Source organism: Nymphalis io, chromosome 20 (assembly GCF_905147045.1).
Source record: "Nymphalis io chromosome 20, ilAglIoxx1.1, whole genome shotgun sequence".
NCBI classification, from domain to species: domain Eukaryota; kingdom Metazoa; phylum Arthropoda; class Insecta; order Lepidoptera; family Nymphalidae; genus Nymphalis; species Nymphalis io.
This window is the reverse complement of record NC_065907.1, coordinates 5,209,480-5,227,608: the sequence shown is the minus strand read 5'-3', so window position 1 is coordinate 5,227,608 and position 18,129 is coordinate 5,209,480. Positions and strand designations below refer to the sequence as shown.

The 18,129-nt window shown below is 36.8% G+C and overlaps 2 protein-coding genes across 2 annotated transcripts; one reads left to right on the top strand and one right to left on the bottom strand.

Moving 5' to 3' along the window:
- Positions 1 to 159: 159 nt before the first annotated feature.
- LOC126776264 (V-type proton ATPase subunit E) lies at positions 160 to 3,287 on the top strand. Its single transcript, XM_050498591.1, has 5 exons — positions 160 to 334; positions 525 to 700; positions 1,524 to 1,692; positions 1,966 to 2,160; positions 2,325 to 3,287. The coding sequence occupies exons 1-5, from the start codon at positions 302 to 304 to the stop codon at positions 2,430 to 2,432; spliced, it is 681 nt and encodes a 226-aa protein (XP_050354548.1). The 5' UTR covers positions 160 to 301; the 3' UTR covers positions 2,433 to 3,287.
- A 5,202-nt stretch (positions 3,288 to 8,489) lies between these two features.
- LOC126776261 (pseudouridine-5'-phosphatase-like) lies at positions 8,490 to 9,909 on the bottom strand. Its single transcript, XM_050498584.1, has 4 exons — positions 9,627 to 9,909; positions 9,335 to 9,553; positions 8,896 to 9,131; positions 8,490 to 8,788 (listed from the first exon to the last, which is right to left on the bottom strand). Exons 1-4 carry the CDS (start codon positions 9,676 to 9,678, stop codon positions 8,609 to 8,611), a joined length of 687 nt encoding a protein of 228 aa, XP_050354541.1. The 5' UTR covers positions 9,679 to 9,909; the 3' UTR covers positions 8,490 to 8,608.
- Positions 9,910 to 18,129: the final 8,220 nt, after the last annotated feature.

Below are 18,129 nucleotides of genomic sequence, written 5' to 3'. Positions count from 1 at the left end.
CTTACTTATCATTTAAACAAGAACATAATAATATACGATATTAAAGTTTGGCTGACGTACAAAATTATTGTTAAGTGAAAAATTTACTTACGTTATTTTATTATGATTGTTGGGAAAATTCGATTGTCTATGACTTAGTGGAATATACAGATCAGCGATGGCAACATTAATGATCATATGATTGTTCAATGAAAAAGCACGTCTGATAGGCGTCGACTTACTTCAACTAGCCAGTTTTTTAATTTCTGGCTCAATATCGGCCGTTTTTCGTGTTAGTGGTGTTAAAGAATAACTATCAGCCATGGCGCTCAGCGATGCAGATGTTCAAAAACAGGTATAAATATCAATAATGTAAACTGTATTTTATTAATTTTTACACGTCGTAATTCAACATGGATTTTGTCAGAATGATTGATCCGCGGGTTCTGATGTTTTATGCTAAGCTTAATTTTAGAAAATATCGCTTTTTTTTTAGAAATGGGTTATATGATGTGTAATTTAATAAAAAAATTTTCTCTTATTAGATCAAACATATGATGGCCTTCATCGAACAAGAGGCCAATGAAAAGGCCGAAGAAATCGATGCAAAGGCTGAAGAGGAGTTCAATATTGAAAAAGGCCGTCTTGTTCAACAACAGCGGCTTAAGATCATGGAATACTATGAAAAGAAGGAAAAGCAAGTTGAACTTCAAAAAAAGATGTAGGTTTAGAAGATTGTGAATACCTTATATTAACTTCATATGCACTTCATTATGTTTTAAGTCGTAAATTCAGAAATGATTAAATAATAAGGGTGGTCAAAGGAACGAAAATTTTAAAAAATAGAGTATCTAACACTGTAGTTTAAGAATTGCAAATCAATAGTAATACAATAGCATGACTGCTTTCCTCAGTAATCTGCTTTAAAATTGTTTATGAATCGCAACAATATTCAGATAGCCCTTTTTGTTTGAGGTGACGTGCTTCAATTAGTCACATGTTATTCATTTATTATATAAGGGAATTCCTTATATTAACTTTTTTTATTGAATTTATTTCTTTACTTAAATGAAACTTCTATGTTTGTTTTTCTATATGAATTTTCAATTTGATAAATTTGATAAAAAAAGTAATTATTAATAGTAATTAATTAAATATATATAATATAATGCCTAATAAGAAAATGAATAGGATATGGGTACTGCATCCAGAAACATACAGATTCATCTCAAGTTTAAATACTATTCCACACTATAAGATTTGGAACTCTTAATCTTATCTTAGTAGATAAAATGTGAAAATCTTGTACAACTACATAGTTGTTAAAAAGTTGATGATTTTTGTGCTAGATTAAAGTGTACTTAACAATATGAAGCTAAAAACAATACAATGATGAACATTCTGTTATACACAATGGTATTAGACTGTTTTACATATTGTATAGTTCTATATAAACTGTATATTATATTTACTAATATTATTATCATAAGGATCATTTTAAAATTGCGATAAATTTGTTATATTCATTAAAATGTAATTTGCAGCCAATCCTCGAACATGCTGAACCAAGCTCGTCTGAAGGTACTCAAAGTACGTGAAGACCATGTACGCAATGTACTTGACGAGGCCCGCAAGCGTCTGGCTGAGGTCCCAAGTGACACAAAGCTGTACTCTGATCTGCTTGTAACACTCATTGTTCAGGCTCTCTTCCAGGTATAGTTAATGAAAATAAATCAAATAAATTACAAAAAAATGAGTAGGTTTATAATATTATTAAAACATTTATTATTTTTCAAGTAAAATATTACTTAAACCAGAATTTTAAACCTATTATTACTTTTTTGTATATTGCTATTCTGCTCAACTATAAATATAAAATGTGAACTTTTGTTATAAATTGTAAAACTTATTAATGATATATTATTTTTTATAGCTTATTATTTTTAATATTTATAATTTATAATTATGATATATTATTTTTTATAGCTTGTAGAACCTGCAGTGACCATCCGTGTCAGACAGGCAGACAAGAGCCTGGTGGAATCTCTCTTTGGTAGGGTTCAACAGGACTACAAAGCCAAGATAAAGAAGGATATTCAGCTCAAAGTAGACCCAGACCACTATCTGTCTGCAGACACTTGTGGAGGTGTTGAGCTTATTGCAGCTAAGGGTCGCATCAAGGTATTTAAACATTTTATTTACATATAATTTGATACTTTCAATTGCAAGGAATTAGTTTGTCACAAAATGATATACATTCATCACCATGCTATTAAAAACCACAGGTTTTATCATTTATAATTAAGTTCACTGTATCTTACTGAGTTTTTTTTTCTGTTTTGTAGATTTGCAACACCCTGGAGTCTCGCTTGGAGCTCATTGCCCAACAGCTGCTGCCAGAGATCCGTACAGCTCTGTTTGGACGTAACCCTAACCGTAGATTCACTGATTAAACTGTTTATTGGTGACCTATATCCACTTATTATAACTAACAATTTATTTAAATTTCTTTAGAACTACAATAATGTTACAATAAGTGTTTTCCTTTGCCTAATTAATTATATTATATAATAATGCGTACAATTATATCGCTGTTTAGAATATATTCTAATTAATGACACAGTTAAGTCGCCAGAACGTGTTAAATATGTGTGGTCATGTGATTTTACTGATGCCTGGTCCCATATCTTGTAAATTAACTATTTCAATCACTACTGTACATTAGTTTCGCCTACTATTGAGCAAAAAAATTTGAATTTTATTATAGCAATTCATTCATAGCCTAATGTCTATGTATTTAGAGGATGTAGTATAGGATTTGAAACAATGTGTTAAGAATACTTTACTATATACACAATCTATATTCTACACATAGATTTTTAAAACTGAAGCATCTCATAACCTTCCTTCTGCATGCAGTATTATCAGCACTAGATTTGCTGAGGCTTTATAGTTCAACAGAATATTATTTTGTCGTTTTTTTTTTAAATGTTAAATTGCAGATCAATATTGAAATATATTTAATTGTATGTATTAATAAAGTGTTAGGAATTATTGATGACTGTAAGATTTTGGTTTGACAGCAGCATCCTATGCTGTGTCTACTTAAATCGATGTAAAGATTTGACTGGTTGCAGTGTAGTGTCATACTGTTACCTTGCAGTCGCCCATCACATTCCTACTTTGTTTTGTCCTGGCAAATATTTTGTATTGGCTCGCTTTGAATATAAATTGCTAAAATTTGCTATGTATGTTTCCCATTATGGCACTGTTAAAATTCTTATGTAAATATATAGATGTGTTAAAAATAGCGCTTTTTATTTAAACCCGTAATAATAAAAACATTTTCTTGTAATATTGATTATCCAGTCAAGGTTCTTCTCTTGTTTGCTTTGTTTAATTGGATTTTGTACAGTAATATATATTTTAACTATAAATAATTATTTTGAACTTTAAAACTGTTTTGTTTTTCACATTTATAGGTAGGGATTTTTTTTTAATTATCTAATAACAAATTCAATAAAATTAAAAAACTTAGAAGAATGCAAAAAAAAACATGCACTTTCCCAAGACCAAACCGCAACCTTACTGCGGTTAAGTAGACTATAATATCAAAAGTGGAAAAGCCTGGTGATGATGATAAACACGAATGAAGCGACTCATATGAGTCGCTTCATTCGCAGATACAATTAAGCAGGTAGTCCTTTTATCCTAAAGGCTAAATTCAACCGAAAAAAGTTGCGGGTGGGAAATATGTAATATGTGAACGAAGCGACTTATATAATAATGATCGAACTTTACTTCAAGAAGTTTGTTTGATCGTATATTATATATTCGTCACTTCATTCGAAGATACAAGTAACCAGGTAGATGTTCAGAGATTGTTATTATGTATTTTATGTATTTGTCTCAATAAAACATTCATACACAAATTAGCCACAAAAAAAAAAATATTTTTAATTTATTTATTTTTATTATATTTTTACCACAGTTTATTATATTAATTTAACAAATTATATTAAATATATTAATCATCATTATTAATTCGACAAACAGAACATCCCTTCACCGATTACGGGGCGCTTAAAAAACCGAGCAAACGTCAAAGAATAGCTGGTCCAGCCGGCTGTCTTTTTTATAGTGTCAATGCAAACTCCTACTGAGGCCGCCGCCGAGGTGGAGGCATGTACATTGTACATGCCTCCTTATTCTGTAGCCACATTATTTCTTCTTTATTCTTGTTTAGCATCAACGTTTTCGCGTGTATTATGTAAGGCAAACAGAAAGATACCGTGCTTTTCGCAGCGTTGCCAAATTTCTTTAATCAAGTCATTTAAATGAAAAGTAACCGAATCTCTTCCATGCGATTAATGGCTGTTATGTTATCCACTCTTATCGCTATCGAGCAATTAGAATGTTAGCTAGCAAAACATTTCAATCCTAGGCAAACTAATAATTCTAAACGATTAATGTGAAAGGATGCTTCCTCAGCTTTCCATCCACCGTTTGCTCTTTTCCCGCTCCAAAAAACTCCCTATCCTGTTTTAAGTATTTCAATCACTACATATAATGTACAACCTTGGCCAAAAGTATTAGGCACCCCAATTTTTGCCTTAAAATAATGAATAAAAACAATCTCTTAGTTCTAAACATATTTATTACTGTTTAATTATTACAAAAGGAATATAAAAAACTTAAAACCTAGTTGGTCCACCCTTGGATTTGATTACAGCACAGATTCTGTCGGGCATACTGCGTACAAGATCAGTACATTCCTGCCTTGTGATGGCATGCCATTCCTGCACTAACGCATTTTCTAAAGCCGTTTTTGATGTGATGTTGTGCTCTTTGATCTTCCGCTTTAAAATGCCCCAAAGATGCTCAATTGGATTGAGATCTGGGGACTGGGCAGGCCAATCAAGTAGGTAGATGTTATTTTCTGCAAACCAACGCATCGTAGTCGCCGACTTATGACAAGGTGCGTTGTCTTGCTGGAATACGACTCTGTCTAAGTTGGTGTCACCGTAAATACTCGTTAGCGAAGGCTTAAGTGCAGTTTCTAGTACTTCTATGTACTTTTCGCTGTTCATGCGACCTTCGCAAACAAACATTTCTCCAACACCATCAGCTGCCATGCAGCCCCAGATCATTATGCTGCCTCCTCCGTGCTTTACAGTGGGTACGACGCAGTCTGGATGGTATTCTTCCCCGACACGTCGCCTCACGAAGGTGACACCTGGTGTTCCAAATACCTGTAGGCGAAAGAAAAAATTTATTTTTTAAAATGATCTTAACTTTTACGATTGAAGTGAAAAAAATAAGTGATCATTCTTATTTATAACAAAAGCAGTAAAATAGGCTTACCTCAAAGTTTGATTCGTCAGACCATACTACATTGGACCAATCTTCCTCTGTAAAATGTTTGTGTCGTAGAGCCCACTCGTAACGTTTTCTTTTGTTGGCTACTGAAAGCCAGGGCTTCTTCCTGGCTTTGCATCCTTTTAGGCCCGCTTCTCCAAGTCTTCTTCTGGCTGTCCGAGCACTTATTGGCTTTCCGGCCTCTTCGGACAAGGCAGCAGCAAGCTCCGAGGAAGTTTTCTTCCGATTTTTTATTGACTCGCGTACTAATTTTCTATCTTCGCGCTTCGTAGTTATTCGTTTTCTGCCTGTTCTGGGTTTATTAGAGTGAGAACCAGTCTGGGCAAATCGTTTTATTGCAGATTGCACCGCGCAACGCGAACATTTCACCAATTTGGCGATTTCCTTTTGCGACTTCCCGTTTTCATGGAGCAGTTGTATTTTTATACGATTTTCTAAAGAAATTTCACTTCTTTTCGGCATTTTTGAGTAAATTAGGAGTCAACGTAATCGCGTAAATGGAAATTGCAGCTTGTTCACTTGTAAGAGTTCCGAACACAAGTGACTAAACTTTCACTGAGATGATCGCAAAAATATCAAATCCCTTGTTCTCGGTCGCCACGTGTTTTATGACCTTTACAAATAGCCGCTTGCTGTTCTAAGAAATTATTTACCACCCCGGCGCGTCATCTAAGATAAGCACTTATTCCTTGTTCGATTAGTAAACAAGCTTTGAGCATTTTTTTGGGGTGCCTAATACTTTTGGCCAAGGCTGTATGTAAGTATCAGTCGAGTCCTGTTGCTTTGGCGTTATTTTACTTCAAGTTTTTTTAGTTTCAAAACAGCAATACTTGATATTGTTGTGTTCCGGTTTGAAGGGTGAGTGAGCCAGTGTAATTGTGGTACTCCGCTGGTGATGCAAAGCAAAATCGCCATGCTGGGGATTGACGTTCGCTGCGACCTTAGTCCAAGGGATTACATCGAGGCTGTTATAAAAACAGCTTCACGGAAACTCGGAGTTCTGAACAAGGTGCGGCGCTTTTTCACGCCACAACAACTGTGCCTGCTGTACAAAACACAGGTACGGTCTTGCGTGGAATATTGCTCGCACCTTTGGGATGGCTCCGCTAAGTACCTACTTGAGGCCTTGGACCGGTTGCAGCGACGTGCCGTACGCATTATTGGCGACGTAAAGGTCACAAACACCCTTGAACCTTTACAATTGCGTCGTGAGATAGCAGCACTGAGCGCTTTCTATCGACTGTATCACGGCGAGTGCTCTGAGGAATTATTCTCTCTAATTCCTGCTTCCCCCTTCCTTCTTAAGTCCACGCGAGCTGGTTCTCGATGTCACCGCCTAACTGTGACATCAATTCCATCGCGAACAAAGAAATTTGGCAACTCCTTTCTTTGTCGCACTTCCAAAAAATGGAATTCCTTACCAGCTCACGTGTTCCCCTCCTCTTACAACCCGGGTTCCTTCAAACGAGGCGTGAAGAGGCATCTTGCGGGCCGGCAAGGCGAAGGCGGCTAGTGCAGAACGTTTTTCCCGTCTGTACTGGCCGTCGTCGCGTTTGGACTCTACTACCACTTACCATCAGGTGGAGTAAAGTCATTTGCCCTCCCGGCGAATATAAAAAAAAAAAAAAAAAGGCACAAGGGACATAAAATCTTAGTTCCCAAGGTTGGTGGCGCATTGGCTATAAGCGATGGTTGACATTTCTTAGAATGCCAATGTCTAAGGGCGTTTGGTGACCACTTACCATCAGGTGGCCCATATGCTCGTCCACCTTCCTATTCTATAAAAAAAAAAAACGTTGCCTCGCTCAGAAAAAAGAATGAAGTGACAGTTTAATAGAATAAGTATTGTAAGGAGTCAGTAAATAAGACTGGCAACACACGGGCACCAGGCTATGAAAGAACCCCTCTCGCCATGATGGGTCTCTTTTTGCTCCTAAAGATTGGAACTCTAATTTCACCCACCTAAGTTTTGTCGTAGTGATATATTTCTCTATTAATGTTTTATCATTTTCCGTTATTAAATTAATTCCTTTATTAAACTTTTCATTTCCGTTATTTTTAAAATCCACTTTTGGTTTGATCTGCTGATTGAAAATCGATTCTCTAAACGTGCGGACAGTGCCTTTAGGATAAAAGGACTATCTGGTTAATTGTATCTTCGAATGAAGCGACGAAAATATAATTATAAATACATTACACTTTATAGAATAGAAGAATAAATGACTACCTTTTACGCACTCTTAATTGTAGATCTTATATAGCTTTCTACTATATAATTGCATGCATTAGTAGATTTATTTTAAAAACGTAACTTTATAAATTTGGATCGCGGTTTTTAAACGCGCGATTTTTTTGTGTCCCATAGTAATAGGATGGTGGCGCACGCACAGTGTTTAACCGCATTCAATTTTTTCAGTCTCGACTGGGCGAGCGCAGAGAGTAACAGTTATTTGCAGTGCTAATGTAAAGAGGTTATGTCATGTCGTCCGACGCAGAAACAACTTGTGTAGAGTACGATAATGTGCCTACAACAATATTGTTGAAGTGGAATGAATGTTGAATCTATGTTGAGTACTTATGGCAGCGGCGTTGATTACGTTTTTTATTTCTTTATTTGAAAATCAAAGCCACAACACACGCTACTCGGCAGAAGTCCATGGTGGTACTGAAATAAAATTAAGCAAAACGCCAGCCGCTGTGAGTGTTTGTATGCGGTTTTGCGTTTTCAGCTATTTCTATACCGCTCGCGTTTAATCGCAGTGCGTGCTAAGTCTATGATTAAAACAATCGGAGGTATGGACATTAGCCATTACGGACCTTTTTTTTACACTGGAAAAACGCGTTACGCGTTTCCCCCACAGGAACAGTGGGGGCTATGTGGGGCTCGCCGGTGTCCAAGGCGCAGAGTGCGCCCCGAACATCGGAATACCCACTAAAAAACCATCGGTATCCTTTCCGTCTTGACGAGGAGCGCCACGGGATCGTTTCGCATGCTACCCTGACGCAACATTACGAACCTACTCCCTAGATAAATATACAATTATCGTCTAAATTTTAAATCTTAGAACTTGAAATTAAAAGAGTAATAAAATTGAGTAAAATGTCAAGCTGTTTTTATACATTTTTTTAGATTTCACATAATATACATATAAAATATTTATGTAACACTTCCAATTCCAGTTGTCATAAAATTGATTTACTTTAAATTAAAATCAATCTAATTATTCTAAAACAAATTTTGGACTATTTTTTAATCTTCAAAAGGTGGTAATCCAAATATTTCTGGCTTAAATTGTTCTAGGCTTCGTAAGACAATAGTGGCTTCTTCTGTCAGGCTCTTATCCACTCGAGGATCAGGAACCATAACAACTTGCATGCCGGCTGCTCTTGCTGCTTTAACACCATTAACAGCATCCTCAAAGACAAGGCACTAGAAACAAAATAACTATATTTACTAATTATATTATTACAATTTGATACTGAAAAAAAATATTTTTTAGGAAAAAAATAATGGAATATTACATAATAAATTATTACCTGCTCAGCTTTAGGGTTTTCTGGAAATTTGGAAGCAGCCACTAAAAATATGTCTGGGTGTGGCTTTCCCTTTTTAACATTAGGATCTGAGGAGCCAAATGTTTTGTATGGAAGCAAAGAAAATAATGCTTGGTGGTGTTTATCAACTTTCAAATGATAGCTTTCCTCACTTGAACTGGTTGCCAGTCCTAGTGGTATACCCTTATTATGTAAATGCTCAATAAGTCTCTTTGCACCTGAAATTTATTTATTTATGTTTGGACTGCCACTAAACTATACATAATTATAATATAACCAATAATTACTTATGTAAATATTTCACTAAATACTTAAGTTATTATTTGTTCATGTACATTATAAAAAGTAGAGCTGTTATAGTATTGACACATTTAAATTTAAGTACCGAATACTGTTTTGTATATATTTTTAATTATATTACCTGGCATAACATTTGTATCTGGAAATAACTCTGCAAACTCTTTTTTACTTTTATCTATGAATTCCTCTGGTGTCATTGGTAACTCCAACTCAGAAACAATCGTCTGAGCTGTCTCATGGGCTTGAGAACCCATTAGTTTTAATTTTAAATTAAATGTATAATCTTTACCATATTGTGAAACAATATTTTGAAACGCTATTGTATACAAATCCTCAGTATCTGAAAATTAATTACAGTATCAATAAAATCATTACTTCAGTTAGGTACTTACTTTGATTCAGAAATGTCATACTTAATAATAAGCCATCCATATCAAAAAGAACATGTGTTACTGGTTTAGTCATGTTTACGTTTATGTTTAGTCGTTTATAATAAAAAAGGATTAATTTTACTTCGAACTTATATTTCTGTGTATACTTAAGTATTTATATTGCCAAGAAAATAGGTTGCCTATTTTTTTTAAATATTTACATCTGATATGAAAATGTCAGTTTCACTATTGACTGTTGAATATTAAATAATAACACAACTATTTTTTTCAGGCGTGTATATAACACAACTCCCGAGTTGTGAGAGAGACATTTTATCAAATTGACAATGACAAGTGGCATTGTTTTGACTTTTCATTTATATCATGAAAAGTCAAAACCATTCATGTCATCACCCTTGCCCTAATCATTATGAAGGCAGTAAATAAATTCATCAATTTTAAATTAAATATACTTATTTTATTAAAAAAGGGAATGTCACCGTCTTTATAATTGCAGTCAAATTAAATTTAAACGGTAATATATATACATTCTGGAACACTTGGCGTCAGCCACGTTGTGCAATGTTACGACGTCCCCTGGTTCTGTTATTTTTTATTATTATCTTGAAGTGAATATTGCTAAGTTTTTCTATTTCCTACCCGATGATATATATCTCATTCCTATAACTTTATTTTCCGCGATATTCTTCTTGCAATCGGGGCCGAACATTTTCGAACCCCGAAGCATGTTGGTGAAGTTTTGCGTTCCTGAGTATTATATTGTCTACAAATCCTACGGCGCCGACTTTTTCACTTCTAGTGAATTAACGTGCGTAAATGCGGCGTTGCCAAAATTATAATGTAAGAAAGAGATACAAAGACAGTTTCTTCTCTTTCTTACACTGGTTAAATAATTTATATAGCATATGACATAGGACATGGGAGTTATTGTTAGGTATCTTCTATATTTTGTTATTATTAAAAACCTTATGTCCTTTTATGTACCCCTGACAACACGTATGTAATATTATGATGATCGATTAATATCGATTCAGAATATATAGAAATATATTGTCATTAGACGTTCTTGTATTTTGAATTGCGTCCATATTTTTTTGATATTGATAATTTGTGTAATATTGTGAGATAATCAAAGAAAATAGGTAAAAAGCAAAAATAAACTTAAGATTAATAATCTATAATATTTAAAACAAAAATATCAACTTAAAACAGCTTCTATAATTTCAGATCGGAATCGAACTCAGTCCACTCGAAAAATCGTTGTATTTCAAATCTTTAGGCCAACTAATAGTTACAAGGAGGAATGAAATTTATGTACTGAATCTTTCTTTATACTAACATTAGCATGTCGGGGACGCTAAACCAAGAGTTTATCCCCTATGATAAAACAGCGCAACGCGCCTAAAGAAGTTTTCACTTAAAAAAACATAATGTCATCACAACAATCGTTTTATGTGAGTTAAGATGAAAAACATAACATAATATTTTTAATATAGAACAAAATAACGAGTACAGTGCACACCGAAATTTTCTAAAGTTATTCATGTCATGACTGTGGTCATATTTCTACTGTGGCTGTATATAATATAACTATTTACCTAAATAACAATTTCAAAATAAAAAAAATATTATACGTTTTTCGTATTTTATTTTTGGGTTTCTATGTAATTTTATTTTAATTAATAATGTTGTAGCTTGTAAAATTGTTGTAGAAATATTTTCTAAATAAATTAATTGCTACAACACTGTTACAGTTAATAATGTAATTATTGGATATATTTCTGTTTTTTAAATTAATCATTTTTAACATCAAATCCAGTTAGTTTTAGCAAAAAATCAACATGACATTGGTATAAAATTTAAATAATTAACTAAAACCAGTCAAAATTTAAGAGATAGATTCTTAAACAAAATTAACGTATTTAGTAGTTAGTTAGTTAAAATAAATATTAACCAAACAATTAACACTTATTCGCATTGTCTAGTGCTGTTTGATTTTTTTTATTTGTAATATATACATTTTTATAGTACATATTTTTCATATATGATTTGTATACTACAATACCATATCAGTTTTAAAAAAAGTGTAAATCATTCAATAATCTACAAAAAATTGTTCGAAACCGCTAGTATTCACAGTTTACGACAAAAAACCGATACTTATGACATTTGACTTTGAGTATTTTCTTAGCAGACGTAGGATTGATGGTGATTTTTGATATATCATTTAAAATAGTGTACCTAAGACCTCAAGAATATCAAGCAAATTTACAGCTCTTTTACTGACTTGTGGTGTAGGTGTTAGGGCTTTGTGCAAGCTCGTCTGGGTAGGTACCACCCACTCATCAGATATTCTACCGAAAAACAGTACTTGTAGTAGCAGTGTTTCGGTTTGAAGAGTGAGTGAGCCAGGATAATTGCAGACACAAGGAACATAATATCTTAGTTCCCAAGGTTAGTGGCGCATTGGCGATGTAAGCAATGGTTAACATTTTTTACAATGCCAATGTTTATGGCCGTTGGTGACCGATTATCACCAGGTGGCCCATAAGCTCGTCCGCTTACCTATTATATAAAAAAAATATCTATGTGAATTATTCTAAGCTTATTAATATTTGTTTGTCTCTTTTGATCGAACAATGTATTTTATTTAATGGATGATTAATCAATGACTATTCGATGATTGTTATCCATTGTGACTGTTCGTAGTATCACACTACATGAAAGAAAATTAGCCATCTTTATATCGCGCGATCTGTTAAAAGACGCTTTTTTTTGTAAAAGGGGGAAAACGAGCAGGAGGCTCACCTGATGGAAAGTGACTACTACCGCCCATACCGCACATCTGCAAAAACCCGAGGGATTGCGGGTGCATTGCCGGCCTTTAAGAAATGAGTACGCTCTTTTTTTGAAGGTTGCTATGTCATATTGGTTCGGAAAAGTTGCTGGCGAAAGCTGATTCCACAGAGTGGTTGTGCGAGGCAGGACCTCGAGGTGGTCAGGATGGAATTTCGAGTTGCTGCGCGATGTCCAGTAGTGAAATTAAGCAGCCGGACCTATCCAAACAATTCAATGGTCTGGCATGGTAGCAATGATTGGCTACAAACGGTATGATTTTTTGTGTTATATGATTCTTCGCTTTCACTTGGCGGAATATACATATTTAAATTATAATGAGATGACTCCAACATATTTGAAGTGTCAGAATTTTCAATTATTGAATTGTCACTGTTTTCAACAAGAATATGTTCGGTTTCTTCAATGTTGACATTACAATGTTGAGTAGCAACTTGGTTTATTAAATGTGTGTCATCGGTGTTGAGTTCCAATAAAAAACTTTCAGAAGTTAAATCTGTAGTGCAATGCGACACGTCCTTCAAAGAAACCGACAAGTCGTCAGATAGATATGAACTGTTTGCAGTGTCATCGCCTGTAAATGGCACATAAGCTTCATCTCTGTTCTTCTCATTGTCAGTAGTGTCCATAAATAAATCATCAGTACTGGTATTAGGTATTACTATTGAAGGCAGATTGTGACTGGGCCTCTGTAAAATAAAACTATTATTCGGCTAACTTATTAAAAACATAAATCTGGTGTTAAGAATCCTGTAACTTGCACTCATAAAATTACTTAACAAATTAATAATAAAAGCTAGCCAAGTGTAGCCAAGCTAGCAAGCCAAAGATGGGAGACGGGGCTTCGAAAAACACTTCGAGCACCTTGTCCCTCGGATTAAGGAAATAGTTGGTGCTATACACATTCTGCTGACCAATTTTTATATTTTTAAAATTTTAATGTGGTACTGCCACGCTGTACGTCTGAAAAAGTACCACGCTCTCACCTAAGACCGACCGAATACGTCTGTCCAAGTTCTTCTTCAAATTATTTTTTTGTCAGCAATAAAAACATTAAGCTTGAGGTTTAAACTTAATCAACATAATAACAACATACATATTTTGACAACTATCATTGACTCATATTTGAAAGAAAATAAAATTACAATGCATTGGTCGTGTTTTTACGGCGAGGCGCGGTGCGTGCGATATGTTAAATATTATTATAGTAGGTAATGGATAAACGATTAGTGATCTTAAAAATATTAGCAGAAGTTAGCGAGATCGTTAACATTTTTTAGAGTTAACTGAAATGTTAATCTGTTTTGTACCTATAACTGACCATCTTGACCTTCTTGGCATTACTCTCACGTCGATTCTAAATTTCCGCTCTTTTATTGAGTCCAAACCCCAAATAGCCGCTCGAAAACTTGGTATCCTCTCAAAAGTGAGACGTTACTTTACTCCAGAACAACTGCTCAGCTTATATAAAGCACAAGTGAGGTCATGTATGGAGTACTGCTCTCACCTTTGGGATGGCTCTGCCAAGAACCACCTTCAGGCTCTAGAGTTGATTGAGAGGCGTGTCAGAAGGTTGATAGGAGACGACGTATTGGTCGAGTCTAGGCTCCAAAGTCTTGAACATCGACGTGAGGTTGCATCACTCAGTCTTCTATCGGATACATTTCGGAGAATGTGCTCAGGAATTACACTAACTGATTCCTGCAGCCCCTTTTTATTATCGAACGGCCAGGCAAACGAGACCAAAGTGCCATAGATACACAGTTGAAATTCCCCGCCTACGTACGAAGCGCTTTGAGTCTACATTCATCATTCGCACTGCGAAACTATGGAATGCTTTGCCTGAGTCCGTATTCCCTGATAGGTACAATGTTGGTGTCTTCAAATCCAGAGCAAACAGGTTTCTTATAGGCAAGCGTACTACATCTTAGACCGTGTCGATGCTTAACATCAGGCAAGTCAACGGTCAAACGCTGGCCTATTAATTGTAAAAAAAAACTGTTTGTCGAGATGTCGTTAATTAACTGTTTAATCTATGGATTAAATTATTAACTAACATATTTTACACGTTAAGTTGAAAAAGTTATACATGGACGTTACGTTCCAGGACGTCAAATGATACATATTGTGAAACTTTTACGATATTGCAACGTCCGTATATATACATATCAATCAATCAATCAACAGCCAATCGTTTTCCACTGCTGAACATAGGCCTCTCCCAAGGTGCGCCAAAGCTCCCTGTCCTCCGCCTTCCGCATCCAGTTGGTGCCCGCCACCTTCTTAAGGTCGTCGGTCCACCTGGCTGGAGGGCGCCCTACGCTGCGCTTGCCGATTCGCGGTCTCCACTCTAGGACTCGTCTGCGCCAACGGCCATCGGTCCTACGACATACGTGACCAGCCCACTGCCACTTCAGCCTGCTAATTTTGCAAGGTATGTCGGTGACTCCGGTTCTTTTCCGGATAATCTCATTTCTGATCTTATCCTTCAAAGATACTCCGAGCATAGCTCGCTCCATAGCACGCTGAGAGACTTTGAATTTGTGGACTAGTCCCGCAGTTAGTGTCCACGTTTCGGCACCTATGTCATGGCAGGTAAGACGCATTGGTTGAAGACTTTCGTCGTCAAACATTGCGGTATAGACGACTTGAGGACTTGACGAAGGTTGCCAAATGCTGCCCATCCCAAGCGAATTCTTCGATCGGCTTCCTTCTCGAAGTTGTTCCTACCGACTTGTATTATCTGTCCTAGGTAGGTATATTCACTAACAACTTCGAGAGGTTTCCCCTCGACGTATATCGGTTCCGGCACGACATGCCTATTGAACATGATCTTGGTCTTGTCCAAGTTCATACCGAGACCGACACACCGGGAAGAGCGTAGTCTAGTCACGCAGCATTTCGGTGAGTTGTTCCAGCGACTCTGCTATGATGACGATATCGTCGGCAAATCGAAGGTGTGAGATGTACTCGCCGTTTACATTGACTCCATACCCAGTCCAATCCAGCGTCTTGAAAACGTCTTCCAACGCGTTGGTGAACAGTTTCGGGGATATTACATCCCCCTGTCTCACCCCTCTGCGCAGTTGGATCGCCTTCGTCTTACAGTCCTGGATGTGGACAGTCATCTCAGTACCGCGATATATCTCCAGTCGATATGACATCTCTGCAATGAGTCGAGCACTGCCCAGGTTTCGATGGAGTCGAAGGCTTTCTCGTAGTCCACAAATGCCATACACAGCGGCTGATTGTACTCTTCGGTCTTCTGCACAATCTGCCGAACAGTATGGATGTGGTCCACGGTGCTGTAGCCTGATCGAAAGCCGGCTTGCTCTGGGGGCTGGAACTCGTCAAGTCGTCTGGCGAGACGGTTCGTGAGGACTCTTGAGAACAGCTTATACACGTTTTTCAAGAGTTTTATCACCTTTCTTGAAAAACAGTACCACCTCACTCCCGCTCCACGTTTCCGGGGTCTTGCCATGTTGGATGACAGAATTAAAGAGGCTTGCTAGCTCTTTCAGGACCGGAGTCCCGCCTGCCTTAAGCAACTCTGTTGTGATTCCGTCATCTCCCGGAGCTTTGTTGTTTTTAAGCTGTTCTAGAGCCGCCCTAATCTCGCCTTGGTCAACGACCGGGAGCTCCTCGGAGTAATGGCGCGTAAGAGGAGCGCGCTGGTCATCAATAGTGATTCCCACGGGTTTATCCGATCTTGAAGAGAACAACTGCCCATAAAACCTCTCTACTTCTCCGACAATCTCAGGCCTAGAGGTAACGACCCCACCATTTTCAGTTTTAAGTTTTGTCAAACGCGGCCTTCCAAACTTGCGAGCGAATACTTTCGATCCCCGATTTTGCTCAATCGCAGCCTTGATGGCACGGGTTTTGGAGCGTCGGAGATCACGTCGCGTCAGCGTTTTTATTGTTCGATTTAAGGCCTTATCTGACAAAAACGATAGTAGTTCTCGTCGTTTTCTGATGAGCTCGAGTGTCTCAGCAGAGAGTTTTGGTGCGTTGTCTCTTCTCTGTGGCGGAAAACACTTGCGGAATGTGTTTTGCAGTATTTTGACCAGCGTGTCGGTTTTCTCATCAATGCTGCTTACGGTTTCCAACGCGGTGAATTGATTTTGAAGTTCCATTTGGAACTTTTCGGAGCCTTGAGCAGCTTGGAGCATGGTAGCTCGGAGAGTAGAGAGTAGCGAGGTGATGGTCCAGCCTCATCGAGCGTCCATTGTACGTTGCCATGTGTTTTATACGGTAGCCTGCCGTGAACCGGTGATTCTTAGCACCCCTGCCCTGCCGATACCGCGACCGCTACCTTGGTCGGGCCTAGCGGGCTTGCCGGTAACTGGGGGCCTTTTTTGGGGCGCATCTGCCATTAAGGAGGGTTTGCCCATACTCGCCGCGCTGGGCAGGCGTGTTGGCGAGCGCAGTAGGGGAGTAAGATGTTTATGGGGGGGGGGACGCTGCTGCCCATCCCACCTTTTCCCCGTCCCTTAGTCGCCTCTTACGACACCCACAGGATGAGATTGGGGGAGTACTATTCTAAGCCGGTACTCCACGGTACTCTAAGCCGGTACTCCACGGTACATACATAAACATATATGTCCTAATAACTGCAAAACGCGCAAGTGGTTAGTTTAAAGCCCTACGAAACAATTATTTCTCAACGTCCGTATACTCGTATAAATACATTTTTGTATTTAATAATTGTAATAACAAAAAAAAAATAAAAAATTTCTCAATATGTATCATTTGAGGTCCAGGACGTCAAATGATACATGTTTTGAAACTTTGTTATTATATTCCAAAGTCCGTATACTCGTATAAATACATTTTTGTTTCTTTCAGGCTGCAATCGGGGCCATTATTTTAATACGTAAAACAAGTTAGTTTTTTTACAAGTTTTTTAGATAAATTATCATCAAGAGTATCGAGGTGCGCTTGGATGCTTTTAGGTAAACAATGGATCCGCGCCACCCGCACCGCACCTCTCGGGAACTCCCCGCTTGTGAACTAGTCGTCACTGCTTGCGTTGGATTTTAATATTGTAGTTTCGCGTGTAATTTATATTTTTTTTTCTTAAATTCTTACGTAATATATGATGATGCCTATTTAGTTTAACGAATAATAGGTTACCTACCTAATTATCTACTCGTAATTATAATTGAAAAAATACTTACCAATGTACGTTTCTCGCCATAACAGTCATTTTTGTGTTTTCTTCTAGGTCGAGGCATAAGGATGTTGTTATTTGCCACTGAAATATTTTTTTTAATTACTAAAAAAAGTATAAAAGAAAAGGTCAGTTTTAATAGAAAACGACAGAAGATTTAAAGCCTCCTTTTTGCAGTCAGTTAAATATTTATCTACCTATAATTGAATTTATATCAAGAATAAATTCAATTCAATCAGTATCAACCAATATATTAAATCAATAAAAAAATAATTTAGCAATATTACTTTCAAGTCCAGGAATTAATTTAAGCAACTTTTCACTTTGATAATTTTTTCTGAACATTTCGCTTAAAAAGACGGACGCAATATCAAATGTTAACTGAAAGCGTGTGAATACTCGAGAATCGAGAACATAATGAGCAATTAACAGGATCCTACAAGTACGGAAGAGTTGTGTGCAACGTTGGGCTTCATTACGAAGTATTTGCCACCA